Source organism: Lutjanus erythropterus, chromosome 3 (genome assembly GCF_056507025.1).
Source record: "Lutjanus erythropterus isolate fLutEry1 chromosome 3, fLutEry1.hap2, whole genome shotgun sequence".
NCBI lineage: Eukaryota > Metazoa > Chordata > Actinopteri > Lutjaniformes > Lutjanidae > Lutjanus > Lutjanus erythropterus.
In genome coordinates, this window is record NC_139319.1 from 26,086,090 (window position 1) to 26,113,504 (window position 27,415).

The 27,415-nt window shown below is 39.7% G+C and overlaps 1 protein-coding gene across 1 annotated transcript in view; it reads right to left on the reverse strand.

The window, feature by feature from the left end:
- Positions 1–6,108: 6,108 nt before the first annotated feature.
- The window catches only part of grb2a (growth factor receptor-bound protein 2a), a 43,221-nt gene continuing 21,914 nt past the window's right edge, over positions 6,109–27,415 (reverse strand). The window contains 7 exon segments of the mRNA XM_084714474.1: positions 6,109–6,516; positions 7,621–7,686; positions 7,688–7,723; positions 7,725–7,791; positions 12,453–12,525; positions 12,528–12,567; positions 19,229–19,330. Of these exon segments, the coding sequence (XP_084570600.1) occupies positions 6,334–6,516; positions 7,621–7,686; positions 7,688–7,723; positions 7,725–7,791; positions 12,453–12,525; positions 12,528–12,567; positions 19,229–19,330 (567 nt within the window). The 3' untranslated portion in view covers positions 6,109–6,333.

The window sequence follows — 27,415 nt, forward strand, 5'->3', positions numbered from 1 at the left end:
GATCTTGACCTCAGCATGTCCTCAAATATGGCATGGATTGCGAAGTTACAGCGTACACTGCAAAAAGTCAATCTTACCAAGTACATTTGTCTAATTTCTAGACAAAATATACCATTACACTTAATATAAAACACATATTTTAACAAGTAGCATTTCAGTTATATTTATCAATTAGCCAGTTCATTTTCACTACTTCCATTGGCAGATTTCTTTTACTTTCTACAAGCAAAAAACATCTCGTATTCATTCATTTAGACTTATATTTTGAAGTGGCATTTAATTCAGTGTAACATGTGGCTCAATATTTCTCAGCTCATTGGATAAATCAGAAAAAGGATTGTGGGACAGCCCCAACTGTATCTCACTCATCTCGGGGCAGCTTCTGAGGAGGCAGACAGAGTTGCAAAATACTTCCCAGAGCCAAGCTTCATCCCACAGCTGTGCTTTTCAGACAAAAATGGTGTTACTGCTGGGATGCCTGCTGCAGGCCAAGGCTTTCTACAGACACTGCTGTCAGTGGGCATCTGCCAGTTCCCTTCCCTTGTACTCCAGATGCTGCTCCCCCGTCTATACAGCCCACTCCTTGATGTTTTGCTCGAAAAGGTCCGGTCCAATACGCCTGGCAGGACTCTCTGTAAAAAGATGAGAATGACATAAATGGTATGATGGATGTTTGGATTCCCACCAGAACCTCCATGCATCACAATGGCTCTTTTCTCTCCTGGTAAAGAGCAGACTTCACATGATGCAATTGCTCTCCACTGAGTCAAATTCGCATCCGCCATGTGTCAGCTGCAGAAGCCCTTCAGTTCACTCATATTTTAAGCACAGCGGTATCTCAACCTCTTTGCCTTGGTGTTCTCACTGGCACAACTATGATTCAAATAGTCTTTTCTTCTTATATCAGCAGAAACATGCCTCCAAAGCACATGAGCACATCATCGTTTCCAGCACTGATACAGTCATTGTCGGGTCAGCTCAGGCAACTCCCATGGCACAGAGGTGCACTCTCACACTGCTTGATTCTGCTGTTTTCAAGTGATAGGCCAGCAGCACCTGTGAGCAGGGTGATGTTGGGGTCACTTTTGCCTTGCCTTGCCTTGAGACAGGGCTTTATCTATTATTCTTTATCTACGCTATTGTGTGGAGAGGGGTACAGATCCCACATCTTACCCTTTATTTCACATATGTGTGGATACAAATCTGTCTCTATCCACAGTCATCGTCCCCAGTTTTGGTGAGAAACAAATAAAGATAACCATTTCTGTTTTGTTGAATGCTATCCAGGGGAGTCAGGACACAGCAGGTGTTGGTGTAATCTCCAGCAACACAACGGGATTCAATACATTTGTCAGTGTCAGACTGTGTTTGAAAGGAGGGGGTTAGGAGCTTTGTGAACATTTTTCGTAACCTTCTGAAACAATCATGCCCACTTCATGCAGGATTTGAACTCCTCTTTCAAGTTCTGTTTTTCATTCCTCACACAGCTACTTTGTCACATTTTGTATGTATCCCACATCCAAGTGCAACACCATGGATTCCTTTGAGGAGAAATTGTGAATCATTATCCCCACTTGAACAACTGTTGTATATTCTGTCCTTTCTGTGTGACTGCAGGCTTTTTCAGTTTGCCTTTTACTGTGGCGATCCATACAGGTATAAACACTTTTTTCTTTAGATGTGGTAAGACTAGCAAAATACCCCAAACTTTTGACCTTGTTGTTGGCATGAACAGGAACTTTGGTTTGTCATCTATGCTGGGAGTCAAGTAAACAGCATATTGAATATTCCTCATTAAGCCTTATTCTGGAAGGAGCGTTTTCCGATTAAGATATTGGGGATATGTCAATAGCATTAAGGTTTTAGGAGCATTCTTGTGTGTTCATGTGTGTTTTTTACTGCAGCCTCTTGCCTGTTTACAGTCATTTCTGTGTGTTCCAAACAAACCAAGACTGTGAGATCAACAGGTTTTTTTTCGGATATGAGCCAATATTGCAACTCTGACCTTTTCAAGAAGGTGGTTGAACAAAGTGGGAAGCTGTTTTCGCATGGATGAACAAGTCCAACACTTCTGGAAAACTTAAAAAGAAAAAAAAAAAGATGCGAAGAAGCAAACTAGCTCAAATGGCTCCTGACTGTGCATGACTGCACGTAGAATACTGTGTGCATGTAAATGTAGTCACTGTGAGTCTATGACATACATTCTTTAAATGCGATTCTCTCTTTGATGACGACCCAGAGAAAATGGCCTGAGGACACTTGGTTTGATATTATGGGTTAAAATAGGGCTGTAGACCTTTGTTGCAAGGCTTCTCTCTTGACGACCTGACATGCTCAAGGCTGAGTCAGAATGGTTTTCAGCAATCTGACCCCCTGATATAACCCTGGAGAAAGTCCTTGTTGTGCTACTGAGTCTGAACAAGGATCCTCATGATGCTGATGGATGAATACTGATGGGATCTCTGTTTGAATGTGATGACAGATCCTCCTCAAAAAGGTGGAGGCTTTATTGAATACTGTACTAGTATAGTTAGAGCAGTGGTTCTCTGACATTGTGTCACTTCCTCCTTCTGAAAGAAGTTCACAGTTTTATCAATAATTAACAATGATGGAGGATTGTAACGATTCACTCATGCACCCAGTGCATCAGACTTTAATGCGTAAGATACGAGTGCATCAGTTTAGACGCCCTGTATCGGTAAAAAGCTGAATGTGAGTCAGAAACAAATCGATGCAGCACTAGGGTATCAATACATCTCTTTCAGACCTGCATATGCTTCATTTTTGGCATAAATGAAGTGCTGCTGTAACTTTCCTCTGTTTTCTCTCTCCTCCTGCCTCTGTCTGCACTGCTCTCACTGGACTCCTGCTGCCACAATCACACAAAACAAGCGCTCCTCCCTCCGTCTCCTGACTCTTGTCTTCATTTCCTCTTAACAGCGTCAGAAGTGACAAGACTGAAATTTAAAACTATGGGCTGATTACTATTCATATAACATATCCCTATCCTCACACACACACACACACACACACACACACACACACACACACACACACACACACACACACACACACATATACAGACACAAAAATACATAAGTACATATCTGCAGGCAAATACATATCTCTCATACAAATTCATGCTTGCATACATGCTTCTGTATATACACACATACATACTTGTTTGATGTACAGGCAAAAAAAACAAATAAATAAAAATAAAAAATAGGATCTTTACTTCCATTTAATTTACCTTTATTGACACTGGGTGTTAGTTTTAACTCCAGGGTTCGTTCAGCCTAGTTTCACTCCAGATTTTCCTCCCAGTCTTCTCCACCTATCAGCTCAGAGAGGCTCGACAGTCTGTGTTTACTGTGTGTTTTCTTCAGAGTGTTTGCTTTCACAGTGGTCCTCAGCACTCTGTCTTTTGAATTGTGTGTTTTTTGGTGTGATAAGTGACACATTAATGAAGCTTATTCAGTTCAAATCTATTAGCTGAGACAGACAAATAATTGTAATCAGGCTGATATGAATGTATTTGCCACAAACACAAACACATATACAAACACATGGTGCATCAGCATTTATACCTGTCACAAAAACAAAGAATCAGACCCAGCTCTCTCAATAAGCCAACTAAACAGCTGTTTAGGGCCCTGTGGCCACCAGGGGGCACACAAACTCATAAATCGCTTGTGTTGAATTGACTGATCATCTGATCTGGTAGTAGACATGGCAAAAGTACACACAGTCTTTACTCAAGCAGAAGTACATGAAAAAAAAGACTGCTGGCTGTTGTGCAAAGTGAATTGAACTTTAAGCCATATTAATATAATCTGAAGAATACTGTTGAACCATTCTAACTGATCTCAAATAAACTAAAAAACGTGTGTCCCAATCAGTTTTCAATGTCAGCAGCAGAATTTAAACATTATGATCAACATGAGAACATTTCAGGTCATAGATGGAGAACGTCTTGCTTCTCTGAATCGGCTCTGTTGTTGTTGGCAGTGCCGCCTGGTTCACTTTTATTCATGCTGTTACTATTTTACTCTTAAACAGATGACAGATTCACTAGACGCCTTTTCTCCACAGTTCAGCCCTCTGTTTCATCTTGTTACATCTTATATGTTGTGTTTGTTTTGATTTGTCTGTCATGCTTGTGTGTGATCTGTCCTATCTGTGGCTCAGTGGTGTCGTCCACAAATCGTAAGGCGGTTTAATCTCCGGCTCCCCCGAGTCTGCATGTTGAAGTATCCTTGGGCAAGATACTGAACCCCAAATTGCCCCCAAAGGCATAGGCCCTTAGTGTGTGTGAATGGTTAGTTTGGAGCAAAGTTGCCTTGCATGATTTAAAGCAATTTGAGTGGTTGTAGGATTAGAAAATCATGATATAGATGCACTCAATTTACCATTTACCATTTACTGATAAATACACCAAGAATCATCTTTTCTATGTGTTATTGTCCCATCCAGTTCGGCTGGCATTAATCTTGATTTTGGGAAGGTTGGTACATGATGATGCCTCCTTTAAAATGCATTAAAATTAAAGTAACAAGATATTTGCCAGATATTTGTGTTAAAACGTAGGGAGTAAAAGTAAAAAGTTGTCAGAAAAATAAACACTCATGGACGGTATACCTGAAAACTCTACATAATATATTAGAAAAGTATTTGTACTTTGTTACTTTCCACCTCTGCCCTGCAACTGTACATATCTAAAATTAATAGGTACTAGACTTTGCTAATGTTATGCTAGCTACTGATAGTCTTCTATAATTGGGCCACAAGCAAGGATCAAAATTTTAGTTGATCCAAAATTGGCAATCAATGATATATGTATGTAATGCATGGCAACTTGTCACCACCCCCACAATGGTACATTAAATGGTAAATTCCTGGTTGCCCTGAACCCAGTGTTAGTTTTTTTTGCAAATCAACCAAAAAACCAAGGTTATGAAAATGGTTTGGTTAGTCTCATGCAATATGTCACTGCACGACATCACCACACTATTATGTATAAAGTTATGTACAGATATGAAATAATTCAAGACATTTGTGCAGCAGCCTGACTGGAAGTAAAATTAACCTCACTCATATGAGAGAATTCATCAGATTACTTTATCTCATGATTTGTTTTGAAGAGGTATGAGAAACCATCAGCTGACTGAAACAAGACATTGGCATCTTGTTATGTTTGAAGTTGGTTAAGCAACTGACTGGGGTTGAGGTCATTACTAATCGACTCAACACTATGTCAAAACTGATTACTTCAAACATAGATCAGGCTCAGGTTACTTTATTTGTACATGTGGGTAGTTTTGGCTTGCACAAGGTATCCTTTTTGACACATATTTTACTATTACAGACAAGAGCTACACGATAAAACAAAAGTACCAAAGGCTCCAATAATCCGGACCACAGAAAAATATCAATAAAAAACAGCTATATTTAGAAAATACAACACGCCACATCTCTGCATTCTTAACGACTTGCCGCTTGCAAGATATAATTAAAAAAATTACAATTTCCGTAACATACAAAAACCCTTCCATAATCAGTTCTTAGTCAATTAAATCCTAATTGTCTCTGAACATCACAACATTTCGTATCTCAAAAGACATTTGCAATCATAGGCTTTTCAAAGGAAGTGGTTTGCACTTTGAGGAATAAAGAGATGTGATGTAAATAAGGAGCAAATCCATCCAGTGCAATTTTCAGAAACACTTCAGATGCTTTTGACAATAAAAAATTGAAAATTGAAATTGAAAACAATATTTAACATGAAACATGAAAAGCAAAAAGTTATTTTTGTTGAAAATATGAATATAAAATTGTAGCATCAACAAAATAAAAAGGTTTCCTTTTGTGTGTAAAAAATGTTTCCCTGGTCAAAAACATGCAACAGAAAACAATCAGAAAATCAAGGACCCCTTACTTGAAACTGATGCAGCACACAACAACAACAACAACAACAACAACAACAACAACAACAACAATAATAATAATAATAATAATAATAATAATAATAATAATAATAATAATAATGAAAAAAATCCAGCATCCCAGAGCAGGTTAATATGATCACATTACTCATCTTCCGTTATTTTTGTTCAGTGGAAAGTACTGTAAGGTGATAAAGCACACAATAATAGTGGATCAATACAAAAAATTATTGCCACCAAATTCGTTCGGCAGTATGGTTAATCCCTGTCAAAGGTCCTCACCTCCTTCCTTTTGACTTCATGTTCGATCCGAGGAGTGACAGCCTGTCTGCTCTGCTCTGCTTGCTGTGCACATTTTTTGATTGGCTTTTCCTTTCACTGGGTACGGTTACTTTTTGTGGTAGTCTGGTGTCACAAAATTGTGGGAGAAGATCCCAGTCTGTCTGTTGCACGCTCCTTTCCACCAGTTGGTATCAGTTTTATCCAGGACCTGAGTGATGTCTCCACACTTGAAGTTGAGCTCACCGTCCTCCTTGGCCTCAAAGCTGAACAACGCCTCAGCATGCATACTCTATATAGGAAGACAGACACAAGAGAAACAAAAGTTAAATAGTTTTTTTTTGTTGTTGCAGTTGCTTCATGTAGTAAAAACTTTGCTTGTTAATCTGCAGAGATTCAGATTTAAGAAAATTAAATTGAAACTGAATTATCCATGTATATGGTAATGCAAGTCTCATAATACTTTTATGGCACTGATTAAACCATAATCCTTTGGGGTTAAAACTAAAGTAATAAAAAGGTTTACTGTGAAATGACTGTCTGATAAGTGACTGGATGGTTGTCAGATCTCCTCTGTTCGGATCACTGTCACCTTGTAACATTTCTTGTCAGTCGTAACGTCATAATGTGCTTCACTGAGGCTGATGAAAAGCTTCTTAGAGACTTTTTTTGGCACACCATCTCAGGAGCCTTTCCAGCGGCGCGGATAAAAATCTTTCACTAAAAAAAAAACTAAATAAATTCTACATTGAAAACACTGGATGACACTGGATGATGAGTAAACGCATGATGAAATTTATGAAATATGACTGAAAGCTTCGGCTATAAAAAAAAAAAACATCGAAAAACAAGTGGACATTGTGATATTATTAAAATTTTAATAATAATTAAATATTTTTTTTTTTTTGTGTGAGTGTGTATGAGGTCAGTATCTGTGTACATACTGCATGATGAAAATAAACGTTCATCCTTGAGCTTGGAAACAACATTACTGAAAATTTAATTTAGTCGCTGCTCTGTACTGCTGTTCATATTACACAGTCTTCCTCAGCAGATGCAGTTAATGAGATCTTAAAAAAAAGAAAATTTGAACATTTGCATGAGGAACAGTGTTGGTAGGTCATGCATTTATCCAGTTGTATTAATCAGTAACTTATTACTGTAATATTATTACTTTACCAACACAAACCCTGGACTGTAGCGTGAACATCCTGTACTGTGTACAAATAAACACTGTCTGTGAAAATTACATTGTCACCACAGCATAATTTTGCAAACCATTTAGTAATATGCAAACTTAATTTCTAAGAGCCACAGTTGCAGTACGGCAGGTTTGTGTAAACACTTGAGCGTATGCATATTTATGGACTGTAAGTGCTCGTTTGTCACATCTGACCTGCTGCATCTCCTCCATGTCATGGAGCAAGATTGTTTGGTTGCAGCTCACTGAGGAGGTGGTGTTGATATTCCACCTGCTGGTTTAATGAGTTGAATTTTTTCCACCCAGAAAAAATGCTTTCCTGCGCTGTCCCGTAAGATCATAAAGTGCTGAACACTGTTGTCATACCTTTGGAGGATGAAACTGTGAAGAACAATGACGTTTTAAAAACCTGGAGGACTTTTTGTTGGTAAAAAGCAACATAACTTTCTTTTGTTTGTCGATATAGGAGAGCTAAAAGAGTTGAAAAGGCAACTTAAGAAACTCAGGGCCATAACCACACAGGATGTCAAGGATTTTCAGATTCAGTATGAACCTTTGTGCTGTGACAGATGATTCATGGGAGGAAAAGACAGAGAACTGTTACAATACAATTGGAAAAGAGCAGGATAATAAATGTTAGATCAGCAGCCACAGAGACATTTTTCTTGGAGATGAAAACATCAATCTTCGGAACCATTTTATTCTCAGTCGTTCTGGTTGTGGCTATCCAAAAAAGGCTGAATTGATGGCAACAGGACTCGGCTGTAGATCCTTGAAAATGTTTAGCCTTTCATCCAAAGAGCTTCATCAGCCCTACAGTTGCCCTAAATCCACCCTTTGTTGAATAACCATGTGATATTATGAAAAAAAATCCATCTTAATAAAGGAATTCAATTCATCCCTTTCCCCAAATTGCAATATAAACATTTGGTGTTTTATACATTACACATTTTGACATAATTATTATTATCCTTTAGTTTAATTTGAAAGTCAAATTAAGATTGGAATTTAACTTTTAAAAGTTAGAGTGTATACAAAATCATCAGTAAGCAAATGCAAGGAAATACAACATCAACAAACTCTGTTTGCCTGTTTCATGTTTATTAAAGTTACAATTAACATGGAATGTTCACCAAATGAGTAACTGTTTATGAGTTGCAAGAAATAACCTTTTAGAAGGAGTATATGTTTAAAACGGTTAAAATGAGCAATATGTTAGTGGAGTCTGGCAGGCAGTCACTGAACTCCAACTCCAGAGTTGTCTAACACCTTTTGTTTAAGCTTGTTTTGTCAACTATTAGCCAAGCCAGCATGGTGTGCTTGTGTAAACAGTGCTGGACAAAGTACTCAACCCCAGTACTTGAGTCAAAGTATAGTACTCCTGGTCAAATATTACTCAACTACAAGTGAAAGTTGCTCAGTCAAAATTTTACTTGAGTTAAAGTACTAGAGTTCTTGCTTTTAAAAATACTTAAATATTCAAAAGTACATGTTTTTAAAAATACTTAAGTCAAAAAGTAACAACAACCTTCCTAGAAATGTAGTGGAGTCAAAAGTACAATATTTGTCTTTGAAATGTAGTGGAGTGAAAGTCAGAAGTTTCCCAAAAAACAAATACTCAAGTAAAGTACAGATACTCAAAAAATGTACTTAAGTACAGTACTCAAGTAAATGTACTACTGTCCACCACTGTGTGTAAATCATAGTGGATGGAAGAGTGGCTGTGGACACATTGCTGTCGTCATGTTTACGCATGTTGAACAGGAGTATTGATAAAGTATTTCCTTGTAATACACAAAGATTTCTGGCATTACAGTAACAAGTGTTGTCAACTCAAATCTAATGAGATCTAATCTTCAATTGTTTTTTAAATTTACTGTCTCCATTGTGCTGTCTCTGCTCTGCTTCGCTTTGCATCTGACACTTTGTAAATTAAAATACTTTACAGTATTACAGCCTTAGTTTTAGATTTTTAAATACTTTTCAGACCCTGCAGTCTCACCCAGACATAAGTGATTTGCCAGTCTGTGCTGTAGCTGCTTCTCCTTTTCTTCGTGATAGTTTCATATGCTACTGAAATCCATACTTTTGACTTGCAATTTTCCCATGAGGGTGAGCTGAGGCGAAGACGGGGACAGGTTAACCTATGCTCGACTGCAGTTTGATTGACAGCACACAAGCAGCCCTGTGATGACAGCCTATCTTGCTCTCTTCAAAACCACTGGATTAAATCCATTTATATTGTTGTACTTGTCTGTTCTATCCCCGTAGCCTTTAGGCAGCCTGTCTGAGCTTCGAGTCTGGGGAGGAGGGGGAGGAGGGGGAGGAGGGGGGAACAACTCTCTTCAACCTACTGCATATCGTTACGGCCTCCATACAAAAAGAAAATCACGGCTCGATAGGGGCAGGAGGCTGCAACATATAAGTGAGGACATCACACCAAAAAAGTAACAGTTTACCCACAAGCTTAATTATAAGAACCCAAAGTATTGAACAAAACACAAACATAAACTAAAGGGAAACAAAAGGGGGCTGGAGACCACAGCCAAAAAGAACAAAAGAAGGGAAGACGCTTGGCCAACCACACAGTGGGTCATCCCTCCCAGCATCTCCCCTCTAAATGACCTAACACAGAAACTAAACCTAAAGTAAACAAGAGACCCAAATAAATAAACTACCAGCAATCTCCAGCCCAAACTAACACAACAAACTAAAACAACAAAACCCCAGCGCCTAAAGCTGCACAGACGTAAGAACATGCTTAGGGAGAGGAAAAAGAGGGAGGAAGAAAAAGTCTTCTCGCCACCTGTACTGCTGTCTGTGTGCTGTGTACCATGTGCCCTTTGCCTCCATGTGCTGCCCTGTGGCTCATGCCCTCTTGTGCCTCTACGTTCCCTGCCCCTCTTATACCCTCTTCCTCTCTCTACCTGAGTGTGCAGCAGGCAGCAGGAGGAGGGAGAGAGAGAGAGAGAGAGAGAGAGAGAGAGAGAGAGAGAGAGAGAGAACAGGCTGCTGCACGTAACAATATTAAATAATTCAACCTATTAAATATATGATCTATGGCTCTAAATCACTATTTGTACTGGTGCACTCACTCTTTTGACCTCTTTGGTCTTACATGCTCCTCCTTTAACATTAAAATACCATAAACAGCTTCTCAAGTTCCACTACAAGGAAGAGGGTGAAAATGAAGCCATGCCAGTTGCACATACATGTTTCATTAAGTTACATCACGAGTGAAATTGACACCAAATGATATCTCAGCGCTCAGATGAAATGCCTTTTTCGTATTCTGGCATCACACACATGCAGGAGAAAGTGACAGCTTCCTTTGACAAAATGTCGAAAGATCAGCGATCAAGCTCTCAGACTGACCGTTGACAGGTGAGGAGTTTTCACAAAGAAGTCACCTTGGACAAGATGTGTCAGAGAAAACACTCACTGTCACTAGACTGCAGTCTGTGCAGTGGATGATGTGTAGATTTTTACCTGCATCTTGCTGATAAAACAGTTCAAACCCTCGAAAATACACCCACACTTCCCTGTAAAGGTGCAGTCAGCTGAATTTCATCAGGCAAAAAAACAGACAGGACAGGAAATAGTGTGGGTGGGGTCAGCTCTGGGAGCTAGGTGACATGTAATTCCCAGCATTCTTTCCTTGCCCATAGCCACTTATCCTTGAAGGGTCACGGTGGCTGGTTTACCTCTCATGACACAGCAGCAGGTTGTTAGGTTAAAAATCTCTGCTATTTGTCCTATAGTCCTGAAAGTGGAATGCGAGAAATGCTGACAGCCAGGCTGAACCTGCTACTGCATTAATGCATTAAGCCTCCAACTTGTTTGACCTGCTGATGAGGATAATGTTAACTTTCTGAAAACCACTCCATCTCAATAACCCTCTGTTTGTTTGTGTCCCACAGCACTCTGTGTTGCCCTTTTCCTTTTCTCTCATTAGTTTCTCCTCATTGTCTTTTTTCACCCAGACGTTTCTGTGCTGGAACATCAACTTATTTGCAACTGCTCTCTGTCCGTCCCCTGACTGTCGGTGCCTCATTCCAGAGGTTTTTGATCTGGATCTTTGTCCTCCAGGACATGCATTAGTGGGCACAACGCACATGCTAACTTTGTTAGCCGTGTCGTGGTGTCTACATTGCAGCCGTCAGCAGCTCAAAACTGCCAAAATCAAACCCAATACTAATTAGTAGTAGCAGGAGTGATATTAATAGTGACAAACTAAGGCAAAATAAAGCAAACTCTTGGATGCATAATGTGAAAGCTTGATTAACTACATCTAATATTTCCATTAGGAGTGGGCAGAGATACAGAACTTTGGATTAGGCCATGCTTCTCACATACACTTACATATGAATTCAAATTTTTGAACAACGTTTTGATTGAGAGATCAAGCCTTATTAACGTGGGACAGTCCTGATATTTATGCATTTAAAACAATGTCTACAGAGCTGATTTTAGGAAGGGATAGCTGTTGCATTTGTCAGCTGTCGGCTGAACCAAAGCTGCAGGAGCTAGACAGATCAAATGACTTTTATAAAAGAAAATCTCTCTCTCTGTCTTGCTCAGCAGCAGCCTCCCACATCACAGCAGTCAGTAACAAAAAGCCAGGGTTCACAATCTCACATACAAGAGGACAATGTTCTCTTTCTCCACTCTGTAGGTCATGTTACTTTTCAAATTGTGTGCATTGCTGAAGATAAAGTGCAAATGTATTCTTCATTTTTTGTTTGTGAAATAATCTTTTTAGCACTGTTAAAGAGAATGATTTAAAGGGTTTTTCATGAAGAGCACCTGCAATTAATTATAATACTGCATATTAAGAATACAAGAGGAATAAATAGTTTTTTAACAGGCAAATTGTTTTTATTTTACAGTTAATGTAAATTCGGGTCTTTTGAAATTTGGAGTGGCATGGGTGGAAAAAAGGAGAAATATCAGTAAAGACAAGTAAGTGTGAACTACAGCCAACAGAAAAAGCACTTCAGGGTGGGGTAACGGAAATGACAACTGACTTGACAGTGATGGTGAAATCCCCCGCAGTGCCCTCGCTCTCTCAGATGAGGAAGGCGCCTTCCAGCCTCTGATTAGCGATTCTTCAGCTTTGGCTCGATGTATTTTCCCATGAAACTGGCTGTAAAATCCAGCAGCACAAAAAACTTCCTTATCCTTGAAATGATGTGTAGGCTATATATAATACATCACAGCAGCTACCTTCGAGGACAAAAACTGATGCTGTTACTGGCCAATGTCAAAAAGGGCTTCTTGTTGGTAGAATCATAAACAAAAATGTCACTCTTAAAGAAAATTAAGCAAATACAGAATCTCCTCCTCTTCAAAAGGACAGCTGATCGTGTAAGAATGAAAATTATTACTTGTTTTTTTTCCCTGCCATGTTTGCGTCTCCTGTTGATCTTCTACTCTGACAACAAGTGACAGGAAATGAAATCCATGAAAAGCGTCACAATTCAGTTTTTAATTAACCTCCAGGGTCATAGTTGAGCCAGATTAATTAAACACTGTGACTCAGAAGTATATTGCTAATCCAATGCTGAAATATGTGTTGGTTCTCAGGCAGTGGATGGTCTGAAAATCACAGTCAGGTGTCTTAACTCTTGAGATGTTCCGATACAATATTTTTTCCTGATATGAATGTTGTTTATTCAATACAGTATGTTAAAAAAAAAACAGAAAAGTGTCTGTGTCCCAAAGTCTCAGAGTTCAATGCAGCCAGTAAAGTTTCCATTTTTCTTTCCCCACAATCCCAAATCAGTCCAATCCAGGTCAGAAAACAAAGACAACCTAAAAACCCACAAAACCAAACCAAATCAGGAAATAAAATTTAAATAACAACATCTCTATTCACAGTTCAATAACATAACAAGATTACTTGCAATATACAGTATACACTAGGTAGTCACATTATCATTGTTCAGTCAGTCAGTCAGTCAGTCAGTAACTTGCGCCCAGGACACACTGCCCATGTTTGTGTGTATTATGCGTTACTGCAGAAGCGCTGCTTCTGCAAGCCCTATCTTTCTACATTAAATTTGCAGAAGACTTGTGATAAGGAGCTGCAATCAGAGAGCACTCAGTGATTTTTGTTTACCCTCATTCAGAGAGAACGAGAGAGGGAGAGAGTGCACTAGTAAATACTGCCCTTCACCCAATTTTTTCATGTCCTTCTCCCGAGACACTCTTCAGAGACCTTCTGATTACCACAAGCCGGCCATAATAATGTGCACTTTGCGAATGTGATCTGATGCTGAGGTAAAGCTGGTGCTTTTGGGGCGCCCTGGTAGCTCACTTGGTAAAGCGTGCGTCCCATGTTCTGAGGCCTCTGCAGTGGCCATGGGTTGGTTTTCAGCCTGTGGCCCTTCGCTACGTGTCATCTCCTCACTCTCTCTCCCCCTTTCCTGCCATATCTTCAGCTCTCTACTCCATTAAAAGCCATTAACGGCCAACAAATATATATATTTTAAAAATCTGACATTTCTTTCCTACACTGATAATAAATAAATTCAATAAAAGTGCTGCTTCCCAGCATCATCCCACTTTGGGGTTGATAAATTCAATGCAGAGAATTGGATTTTCCTCACCATGGCACTGCAATCAATTTCCAATACTGGTATTGGTACTGGTAACAACCCTGAAAGTAACAATAATTCAATTAAATTTTGGTGGTAAGTAAAGTTATGGGCCAGAGAAGAAATGAAGGAGCAGAAATACAATACAATTATAAATGGTCTTTTATAAAGTCATTACATTTTAGCTTCTAAGGCTGAAAAGAGCTGACACACGTCTCCTTACCTATAGATTTCAACTGCAACACAAGAATGATCTGACGTGACCTTTGTTATACAATATAGCAGCCATATTATTGTCAGAAATTCAAAACGAACCACAACCACTTTTACCACCCGGGCCTCAAAGTATTCAACTAAAACTCACGTCCGTCCACAGCAGACACATTTGACTCCTCAGCCAGAGTTCATCACAGCTGAAATATCCTCCACAGAAATATTTCTTACCTGACTCCCAAGTTTTCCACAGCCTTCAGTCAGGCCACAGGTGTTATTATTCCCAAATCTGTAATCTTCCTCATCATTATCCTGTTACTTCATCTCGCAATGTGTTCAATGAAGTTGTTTTTTTTTTTTGTTTTTTTTTTGTTTTTTTTTTTAACTCCGTACGAAACACGTCTCCAGATAAATTTAAATTATATCATAGCCATCACAAACCAAGGTGAGTTATTAAGGACTCACAAGGTGTTTCAAATTCAATTCAGGTGGCTGACAAAATAGTAATTAAATTTAGCTCCAGGACATCTGGACATTTGTGAGAAAAATCCATGATGTTTTACAGTATGAGCCTCTGGGCGACGTGTGCTTTGTCTGGTGAGATGATGAGATTTCGTAGCTACAATTGTGCCAAAAACATGCTTGCTGCTCTATCTTTTATATGTTGTATTATAGATGTCAGGATGTCGAAACTGGAATGTACAAGGCTGATAAACTGAAACTCAAAAAAAAAACAAAACTGAAAACCCTCAATGGTGTGCAGTGGTTCTGAATATGGAAAGACTGAATTCTGAGGAGTCAAAATTATATGCAGCCTTGAAATGGGGACTTTGAAGTATGCAGCATCTTGTATGTGTGTTATTCCTGCAAGAGACTGTCAACCTGTCAAGAATATCCCTCCCAAATAATCGGAGGAGGCAATTCAAAGTGCTTTACATAAGGAAAGAAAATAACTGGGATGACATTCAAAACAAGTAATTAAAATCAAGGTAAAATCTAGAATCAAATTTAATTAAAAAGTAGTTAGTTAAAAAGTAGATGAAATGGAATAAATCACATAAAAGGAAAAAAACCCAAAACAAATGGAATAGAACAGAACTGCAGCTACAGTGCAGTAATAAGTTGTAAGCTGCTTGGGGTGATGTCAGATGTGGCATGGGATCAAGGTTTTGTCACAGTGTCTCATCTTGTACAATAAAGCTGTTTGCTCTGTAGCGCTTCACTGCCTTCACTTCACATTTCCAAGCAGCTCAGAAGTGGGAGTTTTGGTTTTTGTTGTTGTTTTTTAAATCATGTGCATACAGAGGCAGTGTGAAAGATATCTAGGACCAACATTAAAGACAGACATCCTGTTGGAAGGTTATCCTATCCTGGAACAAGATCACAGCTTGTAGAGGAACTGCGTAAAGTAAAAGGTGACAGATGTAGGTCACTCATCAGCAATTTCTGTATCTTTCTGCAATTTCTGTATCTTCTAAGAGTCAACAGCAGCGGTCTTCAGTGTTTTTCAGGCCAAAGACCCCTTGGATGATAGAGAGATGGATCAGAAACCCCTTATTACATACACTTCATTGACTATTTTCAGGTCTTCTCTCAGTTGCTCTTACCTGTAGCTGCAGTTGTAGTATGGCAATGTTAATTGAGCTTATGTCAGCATCTCTAGCTCATGAGGTTACGAAACAATTCTTGTGGTTCACAAAAGGGTCTCTGGGCTACACTATACAATAACAATAGAGCTAATTGGCCGATATGTTTCAATACTACATAGCCAATTAGTTGTTGGGTTTTCTTTACAAATGGCTCATTTATCTCTGCTAAAGCTAAGTTGGATTCATGTTAATGTATATTCTAATTATTGAAAAAAAAAAGAAAACATCACACAATAATTTGGCGGACGCCCTGCAGTAACTCTGTGGACACTCATTGACACTCTCTTGAAGACCCATAGTTCAAAACCATGCTAGCAGCTCTTTGAGGCTGTACTGAAGAACACCAGTGAGCTAAAGGCTAATTTTAGCATGCTAACATGATCACAGACCCCACAGATATATCTCCACAAGCCACACCAACCATGCCCAACTGCTGTAACCACACGTCAGAAACTCAATCGGAAGCATTAAATGACCTTTGCAGGCTTGCGACACTCTTGTAGTCCAATATTTGATTATTTGATTATTTGATGTAAAACTGATAACCTTTTGATGAAATGTACTAAAGGACATCTTTGATGTAATTTTAAAGATAAAATTCTTGAATGGAAAATTCTCTTAACATTAATGAGTAGCAATATGGCAGAAATGGCAAATAATATTCATGTTTCATTAGTGTATAATCACCTGAAAATAAGGACTGTTGTGTTTCTGTTACCTTAAAATGAGCTGTTTATCTACTGAGTGTGTGGATCCTCTTCCACGGAGACTGCCATGTTACATCGCCATGTTTCTACAGGAGCCCAGAACCAAAACAAACAAAAAACCCGATCCCTAGATAGAGATAGATACATACTTGGACAGGGAGGGTAATGCACAATGATTGCAGTCTGCAAGCTCTAAATCCACTAAATGCTACAAACTGATCCTTCAAATAATACAGTACATGAACCTCTTCAATTAATTCCCATTACCATCTACTTTAATATAGACTGAGTCACTCAATGCTTCTAACTGTCCAGCATCCATTATATGTGTACAAGGTTTCGATATTGTAATCTTTAATCTTCCCACAGAGCCCCTGCAATTATACCAACTGACACATGATTCAACAGAATACTGCTCACCTCCTTTATTAGGTGGGAGCAGCGCTGGTTCATTGATATGGGATATACGACTGGGGATACCGGGCTGCTGAGCCTGAAGCTGCATCTGTTGGGCCTGGCACTATGCCAGGGCAGGGACAACTGATTCACTATGCATAGCATGCTAAACATTTGCCAGCATTTACAAAATGATGGCTAAAAGAGGATCAAAATGTGTAACACTCTGAATTTTTGTTCGTAGATATAAAATATGTAACTAACTAATGTTAAGAGAGCAAAGCCTGTTTTACTGATGACTAATCTAAAAGGTTAATGTCCACCACTCATGGCTTACATCCACCTTTCTTTGTGAAAAACAGGGTGACATACTGTCAACCTTTCTTTTCACTCTCCTGTATTTCGTCTTATATTTTGAAGCCAATTTTGTTTTTTTTTTTTGTTTTTTTTGTTTTTTCAGAAAGCTGAAATGATGCTTCACCATCCCTCTTCACTCAGGGGCAGCAGGTGTGCCCACAGAGCAGTCCTTGAATGTTGAATTCCACAATTTTTTACTCTACTGAAATGACCATAGAACATTTTAATGCTGTGCTGCAAGATGCTGATTTTTATTTCAAATAAAAGAGCCCTCCATTTAAGCTGTTAGGTTTCTTCTGGAGCTATGCCATTCATATTCACCAGCCAGTTATCTACTCTCCATGTCACAATAAATCATTCAGTATTCTTGTGTCTGTCCTGGTGTAGATTTTGCAAGAATGCTGTGCTCTCAGACAAGTCTTGGATTACTGCGTGTGTAACAAAGTATTGTGAAAGGTCTAAAGAGAGTCAGAGTTTGATTCACCTTCAATAATATGACTAAAATGAAATTTTCCATGGCTTGGTTCAGTCATGCATGCATGCTATTTGGATTAACCAGGTTACTGTCTTAAAGGATAAATCTAGTGGCATTTAACATTTGTTATTGTCACCAAAGACCAAAGCCAACGATGAACTGATCCTACTAACAGGTATTGTCTATGCAACCAAAACCTGAAAAAAAGTTGCTCGACAACTGTTAAAATAAAGTGACACATTCCTTCATTACCATAAAAATTGACATTGTAGTTTAATATAGGTCATATGAGTCAAACTAGTGATTTAATAACTACTTGAGTAATGTCTTGTTAGTAAATACACAAAGATGTTAATGTAGAAATCATAATAGATGACTAACTAACCTTCAAGGCCGCCCCACATGCATATTCAGACCTCTACACATAATCCAGAACACAGCGCACGTCTGATTTTCAATCAGCCAAGAGCAGCACATATCACTCCATTGTTCAGATCCCAGTCGAAACCCTGACACTTGCCTATGAAACAGCAGCTGAAACTGCCTCCAATTACCTGAACTCCTTCCAAGTGTACGCTCCCTCCCACTCACTGTGCTCTGCCAAAGAAAGACGCCTGTTTCTACCGCCACAACAGGGCCCATAGTTGCTAGCTAGACTCTTCTCGTGTTTGGCGTCCCATTGGTGGAACAAGCTACCAAACCATGTCTGGTTGGCAAAGTCCCTCTCAGTCTTTAAGAGAAGACAGAGGAGCCAGTTAATCCAATGCATCTTATGCACTCTGTGCACGTTGCCACTGTTACTGCCTGTAGGGACCTCGTCCTGTCAGACTTAATTTTTGCTTCATTATACTTGTCCATGTTGTTCTCTCCTAACTACATCCTGGCTTATGTTGCATCAGCTCTCAGATGTATGTTGCTTTGGTTAAAAGCATCTGCTAAATTAAATTGCACGATTGTAAGATTGTAAGAAATATCCAATCATGCTAACTTAAGCTAGCAGAGCATTTTGTCATGTTGTGTTATTTTTGTGAAATGTATTGTAGAATCTTCCAAGTTTACATCTTCAAACAATATTTTAATCAAGTATCATGTCAGATATGTCAACCATTTTTCTATTAGTTATTTTACTCTTCAATCTAAACAAATCAGGGTTGGAAATTAGCATCTACCACCCGCCTAATGTGAGTGAATTTGTAAAGTGGCAGGTGAATTTGGTCAACCTACCAGCCACAGTGTTGGGTGAAAAAGGGGGAGCGATATGTGTATTAAATGTGTTAATGTGTGTAATTTTGATTGGGATATATTCTGACTTTTGACTGGTGGTTGGACACACAAACCTCTTTTCACATTGTATGGACTGAGGAAATAATCAGAAAATCAATGTTAATTATTTCATTCAAACATGACTTAACTTTGTGATTTAATTTTGACATAGTTCTTGGGAATAAAGCCTTCTTTCCCATTCTGCTCTGCTTTGTACCTGTTCTTGTCACTATCTTCACACAAAATCTGCAGAAATGACAGAACAGAAGGTAAATCCACTGACATTTAAGAGAATACTTTAAAAACAGGCAAGGTGACAGAGCTAACAGGTTATTCACTTTTATTCAGATGAGAAGACCAGCGTCATTATCAAAGACTGACTGAGCTGTAAAATTGCAGAACCTCTGAAAATAGACAGCCTTTGCAAAAGAAAATTTTGTTTGGAAGAACCATGGAAAAGAAATTCCACTCCAGGTCTCCTGCTGGAGTTTGAATTACTGCTCACAGCTGAGGTGTTCTAGTGAGTGTATCTGTGAAACAAGGCAGCTAAGTGAGGCAACAGTCTGGGCCCTGTGCGGCCATCAGAAAGTCAGACAACCTGAACGCCTTCATCATCCTGTCTCCAAACTCCCACCTAGACAGTGCCTGTTTCTGTGTCTGCAGCCTTCATCTTGCTCAAACCAAGACACTAAAGATTGTCTTCTGCAGCGGGAATGAGATAAAAGAGAATTTTCTCACTTAAAATGAATAAATAATAAAAATGTAGGCAGAGCTCAATAGCCTTAGGGATTAACTTGTACAAAAACAGAACGTAATGACTTTTCACTGATTTGGGTGAAACTATCAGATTTTATAGAGAGAATGCTATCCGATTTCCCTCTGGTCCTCTGGGCTACTTAGGTTAACTGACTAACTGAACAGGGCTTGGCAGCCTCTGAACACAGCCTCTGAAACTGACAGACTTTCCTGATGCTTTTCTGGGCACCCAGAATGCTTTGCTAATGTAGCTAAGTGGTAACTGTCAGCAGCACAGGTAAGTTAGCTGACTCAACCTCGGGGTACCAGGGGCCAAAATGGGCAAGAAAACAACCGTTATACTGTTATACTGTCGCCAAACCTCTGTCAGTCTCAGAAGTGGTGTTCAGTCCCACTCTAGCCATGGTCACTGGGAGTTCCCAGTCCGAGACGGGTCAGCTGGGTCAGTGAAACACTGTCTGTAGCTGCTTGGCTGTGGAGGTGTTGCATTAATGCTTATCAGCTTTCTTTTCCTCCAAACATGCTAATTTGTTATACATGTTGATCCAAATGAGTCATTTTCAATTCATTCACACTTGGCAGGGAGTCTGTTACACAAGGTGAGTGATCTGCCACCAGCCGGGATGCAAATTAAAGTAATTCATTTGGTTCATCAACCAGGACAGGTCGCACTGTGCAGGAAGTTTCAACAGGAGCAGAAATGTGATGGATTATTCATTATGAATAGTTTGATATTCTAACTTTTAATGGTTCTTTTTTTAAACCAAAAGCTCACACACTGTGAAAAAGCAGCGTTAGCATCCTGCAGGATTGTTCCCCTCTTGCTATAAAAAACATGTCAGATAGAAACATTAAAACATTAGCTGGAGACCTCTCAGATGACTCAAGTTGAGTTAGCAGTAGCTTACATCAGCCAGCTAGACTTATGAAATTATGAGTCATTATTTAGCCAACAAAATCCACAGTCGACAGCTAGAAATCAGAAGCTGTCAGAACCCGATGGGTCGGGCTGGGTTCAGATAACAAATCAGAAATCATGCTCAGGTTCGGGTTGGGTTTGGCCTACTTGACATGCTGCTGTGTTGCACTACAGCCTATTTAGTGCTGCAGTTTGTTATTTACATGACGCAACAAAATAAATATAGAGCCTAAACTAATGAAATGGAACAAAACTTTCCTCAGGAAAGTTTAAAACCGTGCATGCTGAAGACCATGCAGGGAAATGGAGGCATTTCAATTTAGTCGTCAATGCAGGTGATGACAAAGCAGTTAGCTTTGTGAAATGTAAAATATGAGGCACTTTGATGAGATATGACAGCAAGAAGACTGGGAATTCAGCCTTGCAGCGACATGTGGACAGAGGGTGCAGGACGCCTGCTGCTGCAGGTGGTTTGCAAACTACTACAACTAGCTTCGCTACCACCTCCTCAAAGAAAATCACACGGCATATTAAAGCAAAGGTCAGAGAAGTGCGTGGCATACTGCTGCAAAGATATAGGACATTTTTGTTCCATTGCAGGAGACGGTTTTATGGAGTTAACTCAAGAGCTTATTAACACCGGTGCGGCATATGGTCCTGTGTCAGCAAGGCGTACTGACAGACCCCACATCTGTGTCTAGAAGGTGCCACGAGCTGGCCGCAGAGACACGTAAGCAGCTGATTGAACAGCTAAATGAAACATTTAGTGAAATGAATACAATTGGAATGACCACTGACATATGGACAGAAGATTACCACAAATTCAGCTACATGACAATCACTTGCCATTTTGTGACACGGGCATTCAAATTGAACAGTAAAGTTTTGAGAACAACAGTGTTTCCACCAGAAAACACTAAAACGGGTGACAATATCAGGAGAGAAATAATCAGATTGCTAACAGAATACAGGCTGGCCATCAGTATGCTCAATTAAGTGGTGTGGGTGACAGGGCGCAAATGTAATAGCTGCGCTCAGACCATACAAACAGCTTGACTGCCAGGATCACCTGTATAACACAGTGATGCGCCACGTCCTCAACCACTCACAGCTGGCACAAGTGGCACTAGAGGTTGCGGACACTCTGCAAAGTACCAGAGCATTGGTGAAGCGTGAAGAAGACGGGCCTGGTAGCTTTGCTGTTGAAATCAGTGTTGCAAATTTCAGCACTGTCTATCTCACTTTAAATTCTGTGCATTTGGTGTACCAAGAGCTGCGTGAGAAGCTAGATGGCTGCGCAAAGAGCTGGAGGATCGACAGCATTTCCCCAGATGTGCTTTATTTTCTTGTCGAGTTTCTATGACCCTTCTATGACACCCAGTGTGAACTTGAAGGAGACAAGTACACCACACTGAACTTAATGTTCCTCTGGTTCGAGCAGCTGAAGCACCACTGCAGGAGAACAACAACAGACACCCCATACCAGGCTATCATCCACGAGCGGCATCTCGACTGGAACACACGAAAAGTTGAAATAAAGGAACAACACAAAATCACCACTTTTCTTGGGCAAAAATACAGCCACCTCCAAATGTTAAGCAGTTCTGAGATAGATGAGCTGCACCAAGAGGTGAGGCAACAGCTGAGTGACATCAGTGACATCACAGGGCTGGTGGATGTTAGAGACCTTGTGCTCCTCCACCTTCCGTTTGAGGATGCCCCACAGATGCTCAATCGGGTTTAGGTCTGGAGACATGCTTGGCCAGTCCATCACCTTTACCCTTCTTTAGCAAGGCAGTGGTCATCTTGGAAGTGTGCTTGGGGTCATTATCATGTTGGAATACTGGCCTGCGGCCCAGTTTCTGAAGGGAGGGGATCATGCTCTGCTTCATTATGTCACAGTACATGTTGACATTTATGGTTCCCCTAATGAACTGTAGTTCCCCAGTGCCGGCAGCACTCATGCAGCCCCAGACCTGACACTCCCACCACAATGCTTGACTGTAGGCAAGACACACTTGTCTTTGTACTCCTCACCTGGTTGCCGCCACACACACTTGACACCATCTGAACCAAATTCTCAGTCTTCGGTCTTGGCCACCGTGCTGCAGCTCAGTTTCAGGGTGTTGGCAATCTTCTTATAGCCTAGGCCATCTTTATGTAGAGCAACTATTCTTTTTTTCAGATCCTCAGAGAGTTCTTTGCCATGAGGTGCCATGTTGAACTTCCAGTGACCAGTATGAGAGAGTGTGAGAACGATAACACCAAATTTAACACACCTGCTCCCCACACCTGAGACCTTGTAACACTAACGAGTCACATGACACAGGTAGGGAAAATGGCCCAATTTGGACATTTTCACCTAGAGGTGTACTCATTTTTGTTGCCAGCGGTTTAGACATTAATGGCTGTGTTGAGTTATTTTGAGGGGACAGTAAATTTACACTGTTATACAAGCTGTACACTGACTACTTTACATTGTATCAAAGTGTCATTTCTGTTTTATTTCTGTTTTATTGTTGTCCCATGAACAGATGTAATTAAATATTTGCAGAAATGTGAGGGGTGTACTCACTTTTGTGAGATACTGTAGTTCAGTTAACAACGGTTGCAGTTGAGTTCCAGAGGAGTTCAAGGAGATAGAGACTTAATAAAATAAAATAAAAATGAGACTTATATTCATCACTGCTGATGACAGTGAGTGTATTGTGTGTGTGAGATTGCATAAAAAGTAAGGCCACAGCATGAGTCTATTAACTGTGCTCCTGTTGAGAGTGTGTGTGTGTGTGTGTGCGCTGTGGTGCGCTACTGGTGTGCGGCGTGTTTGACTGTGTGTAGCAGCAGCCTTTTGTTTGTCATTTATACACTGTCCATGTGTAATCAGAGTTAACAGACGAGCTGTAACCATGATAACAGTGACTGTGTCAGATAACAAACTACATCGGGCTCAGGGTGGGTTCGGACATATAAATCAGAAAGCCAATCGGGGTCGGGCCAGGCAAGGCAAGCTTCAAGAACACTGAATTTATAGTTTATCCACAACACATCTGGGTGAAATAGATTATGATGAATTTACCCTCAGCAGTTGGCTGTGGTAAAAAGCTCCCATTCCTGAAAGAAGATGCCAGAATGTCCTGAAGAATTCAATTGAAGCTTTTTTAGAGTTTTGCATTTTAACTTTGAGTGATCATGGACTTTATTAACCCGACTATGTTGAAGCTTGTGTGCACATGGTGTGATCTCTCTGCTCTGAACCTCTGAATGCAAACAGAATGTGGAATCTGTTTCAGTTCAGTGTCATGACTTTGAAAATACCAAGTGACTTGATTTAAAGAATTTTGTTTGTTTAAAATATGAAGAATTGTAAAATATCACTTCCATGAGGCTGTTCAGTCAGACAGTGACAGATCACAGGCTGAACTTGGCATTTCATCTTCACATGCAGCCACAGCGAAGGTCAAGCTGCACGCGGCATGCACAGTTAATATGATGTTAATTATAATGTCGAGTGACGTTCTTGTGCCTCAATAACAATTATCAATACCACCAGATGAAACACTAAAGTGATCAGGTTTGGAACCCACATACATTGCGATAGTGTGCCTCTGTTCCCAGGATAGAAAATTTTGGGAAAAATATTAAGTTGACGCCTATTGTTACAGGAGATGATTATGTAGAGAAATGGGTTTTAAATGTCTGATTATTGACTTTTCGGCATCAATTCATAGTCTTTCAAGAGAGAATCTCAATGCAGAATTCCCTCACATGCTCGGAATATTTAATCAACCCAAAATGGTAGTATTTGACATCCTGGGAATGAGGCTTAACAATAATCTATCTTTTAGACAAATCATGCTGATGCCTTTAAATACCCCTTATGTAAAATGACAAAGGTATACTTTTTTCATATTAATAAAAGGCTGTTAAAAAGGTCCAGATTCGGCCCACAGGTTGCAAATTAAATAGGTCTGTTCTAAAATAAAACACACATACATTTTTATGGTGATTGTTGCTTTCTGTGTGGTAATTACTGACTGAAGCAGCATTTATAGCCTATGGCTAATACTGTCCCTGTGAGTAACAGGAGTGTGGGTGTGTGTTTACTATTATACTGTTACTGTTATTTTTATGAACACATTCGTTATCGCTGGCATGTGGGTTTGTATCTGCTGCTGCATATGTGTATCTGTTACACCTCAGCTCGGCCAATCTGCAGCCAGTGAATATCAGAGTCTGTCCCCATCTGAAAAATGATTGCCATCCTCACAGCTTGTTCCAGTTGTCATGCTGGCAGCTGTGATCACTTCCCGTGCACACTCTACTTAGATTTATTAGACTTTATAACGAAAACAATTTTTTTCCCTTATTAGTGAGTTTATTTTTAAAGACGTGTGCACGGCTGTTTAACATTAATGAAAGGTGCTCTGTGATTGTGGCATGCTTTTAACATCATTAAAAGCATTATTGCTGATAGAAAATATGTTCAAATGACACTTTTCTAATCCACACTCCAGTGTGAGGAAAAGAATGAACATAAATGAAGGTGTGTCGTGACTGTGAAGATGTGTGTTTCGGCCGAACACATCGGGTGCTATCTTGTGCTGAAAGACCACAGACTTCGCCTGGTTTTTAGCTGGTCTAAAGCGTGAGTGCTTTTTACTCCAATGCGCTGAGCACAAGATAGCAAATGCGCCGGGCCACGGCTTCGTTTTGCCTTCATGTTTAGACCTCCATTTGCTATCTTGCAGATGTGGCAAAAATGGCACTTGCGCAGGTGTAAGATAGGGTTCTCAGTGTGTGGTGTGTATTTGTGTCTCCAGCGTCCTCTCAGTGTTTGACTGAACAGAATGCTGAAAACACTTCAAAACACACAACAACCAATTTAAACTTCCAAATGATGATAAAGGAGTGTGCGCACACACACACATACACACACATGCACCCCCCCCCCCCCCCCCCCCCCCATTATTATAATGAATAGTAGGAGGGAGTTCTACAAACATCTCTTGTGAACACACACACACACACAGACACAAACAACATCAACTTCACCCATGCAGCCAAATTACTTGTAGGTAACACAACAACTGCAGAAGGAGTGCACACACAGGTGCTAGAAATGGTGACTCACCCTGTCAGTTGCTTGTGTAAGAGCACTAATGAGCTGAATCTGGTCATTCAAGAGATAAAACCCCACATCAAAGACACCAGGGGCTTAAACTGATCAAGGAGGAAGGTCCTTTGTCTAAACCTGACATTCACGTCTGAGTCACACCACCAGAGCTTGATATAACTTCATGCTACAGGTCTTTGTGTCCTGATGGCTCAAAGATTCCCGTAAATTAATCTGTGCTTGTATACATATGTTTCTGCGTGATGTTTTGATACATCAGTAATGGAGAGGAAATGAGAGAACATAATGCCTGTGGTCAGACTTAAACTCCTTTAAGTGATTTTACCAAAGAAGCACACAGACAAACGGACAGAGGAAGGAAGTCTGGAGGAAGTGTAAGGTATTACAAACTCAAACCGAGATAAAAACAACAGTTGAAATTTCTTTGAAAACCAGGGATTTGTTCAAGAGGGATTTTTTTTTAATTCCATAAACTCTGATTTGAAACTAGAGTGCTTCCGCCCACATACAATGAGGAGGACCATAAGTAGTGCTCAAAGTTGTGGGTATGTGTTGCTGAAGATAGCGATACAGCAATCACTTCAGAGTTTCATAGAGGAGGAGCCTGTCTGATATAATCAGGGTCTCTGTCAGTGCATTATAGACCTGATTGCCCAAAATACATCTTAACATATATTTTTAAGGTTTTTGTTAAAGGTCCAGAATGTATGATTTACTGGGATTTATTGGCAGAATATGCAGAAATGGAATATAATATTCACAAGTATGTTTTCATTAGTGTATCATCACCTGAAGAAAAGAGGTGCTTCAGTGTAAAACATAAGATAGGGCCTAGTGTGTTTTCATTACCTTAGAATCTATAGGTTACATCTACATGGGGTTAGCTCAGAGCAGATAAACCAAACACTGGCTCTGGATGGAGCCTTTCACATTTCACAGCCACCATACGTTCTCCGTCACGCTTGGAAGGAGAGGGTGAGGCTAGTGTTTGCAATTTGCAAGCTCATAGCTACATGCCACTAAATTCTACACACTGCACACACTGTTAGAAATAGATCTAACCACAATTCCAGAATTTTTCTTGCATAAGCATTTAATGAAGGAACAAAACCTAAATATAAATATTGGCTGTGTATTTCTGGAACAGCTTTTTTTGTCCAACTGAAATAAATATACTAATAATAGGCTATTATAGTAGTGTTAGGCTAAAATCCTACAAAAAACATTAAAAACAAAATGAAAGAGGAAAAAAATGGGAAAACATTTGCATAGAAACAAAAATAATAAATATAACAACACATAACACACCTCTATCATGCCATGTTATTCCAGTACATGTCTTTGTTCATCTATCCTATATCTGTTCAATATGTCATTTAAAGAGATGTTTAAACTTAATTTATGATTTACACATTATTCACTACACTTGTTCCATTGGTTAACTCCTTTCACAGAGATACAACAATTTTTTGCATCTGTCCTCACCAGTTGTTTATTGAACATACCTTTGCCCCTGAGGCTG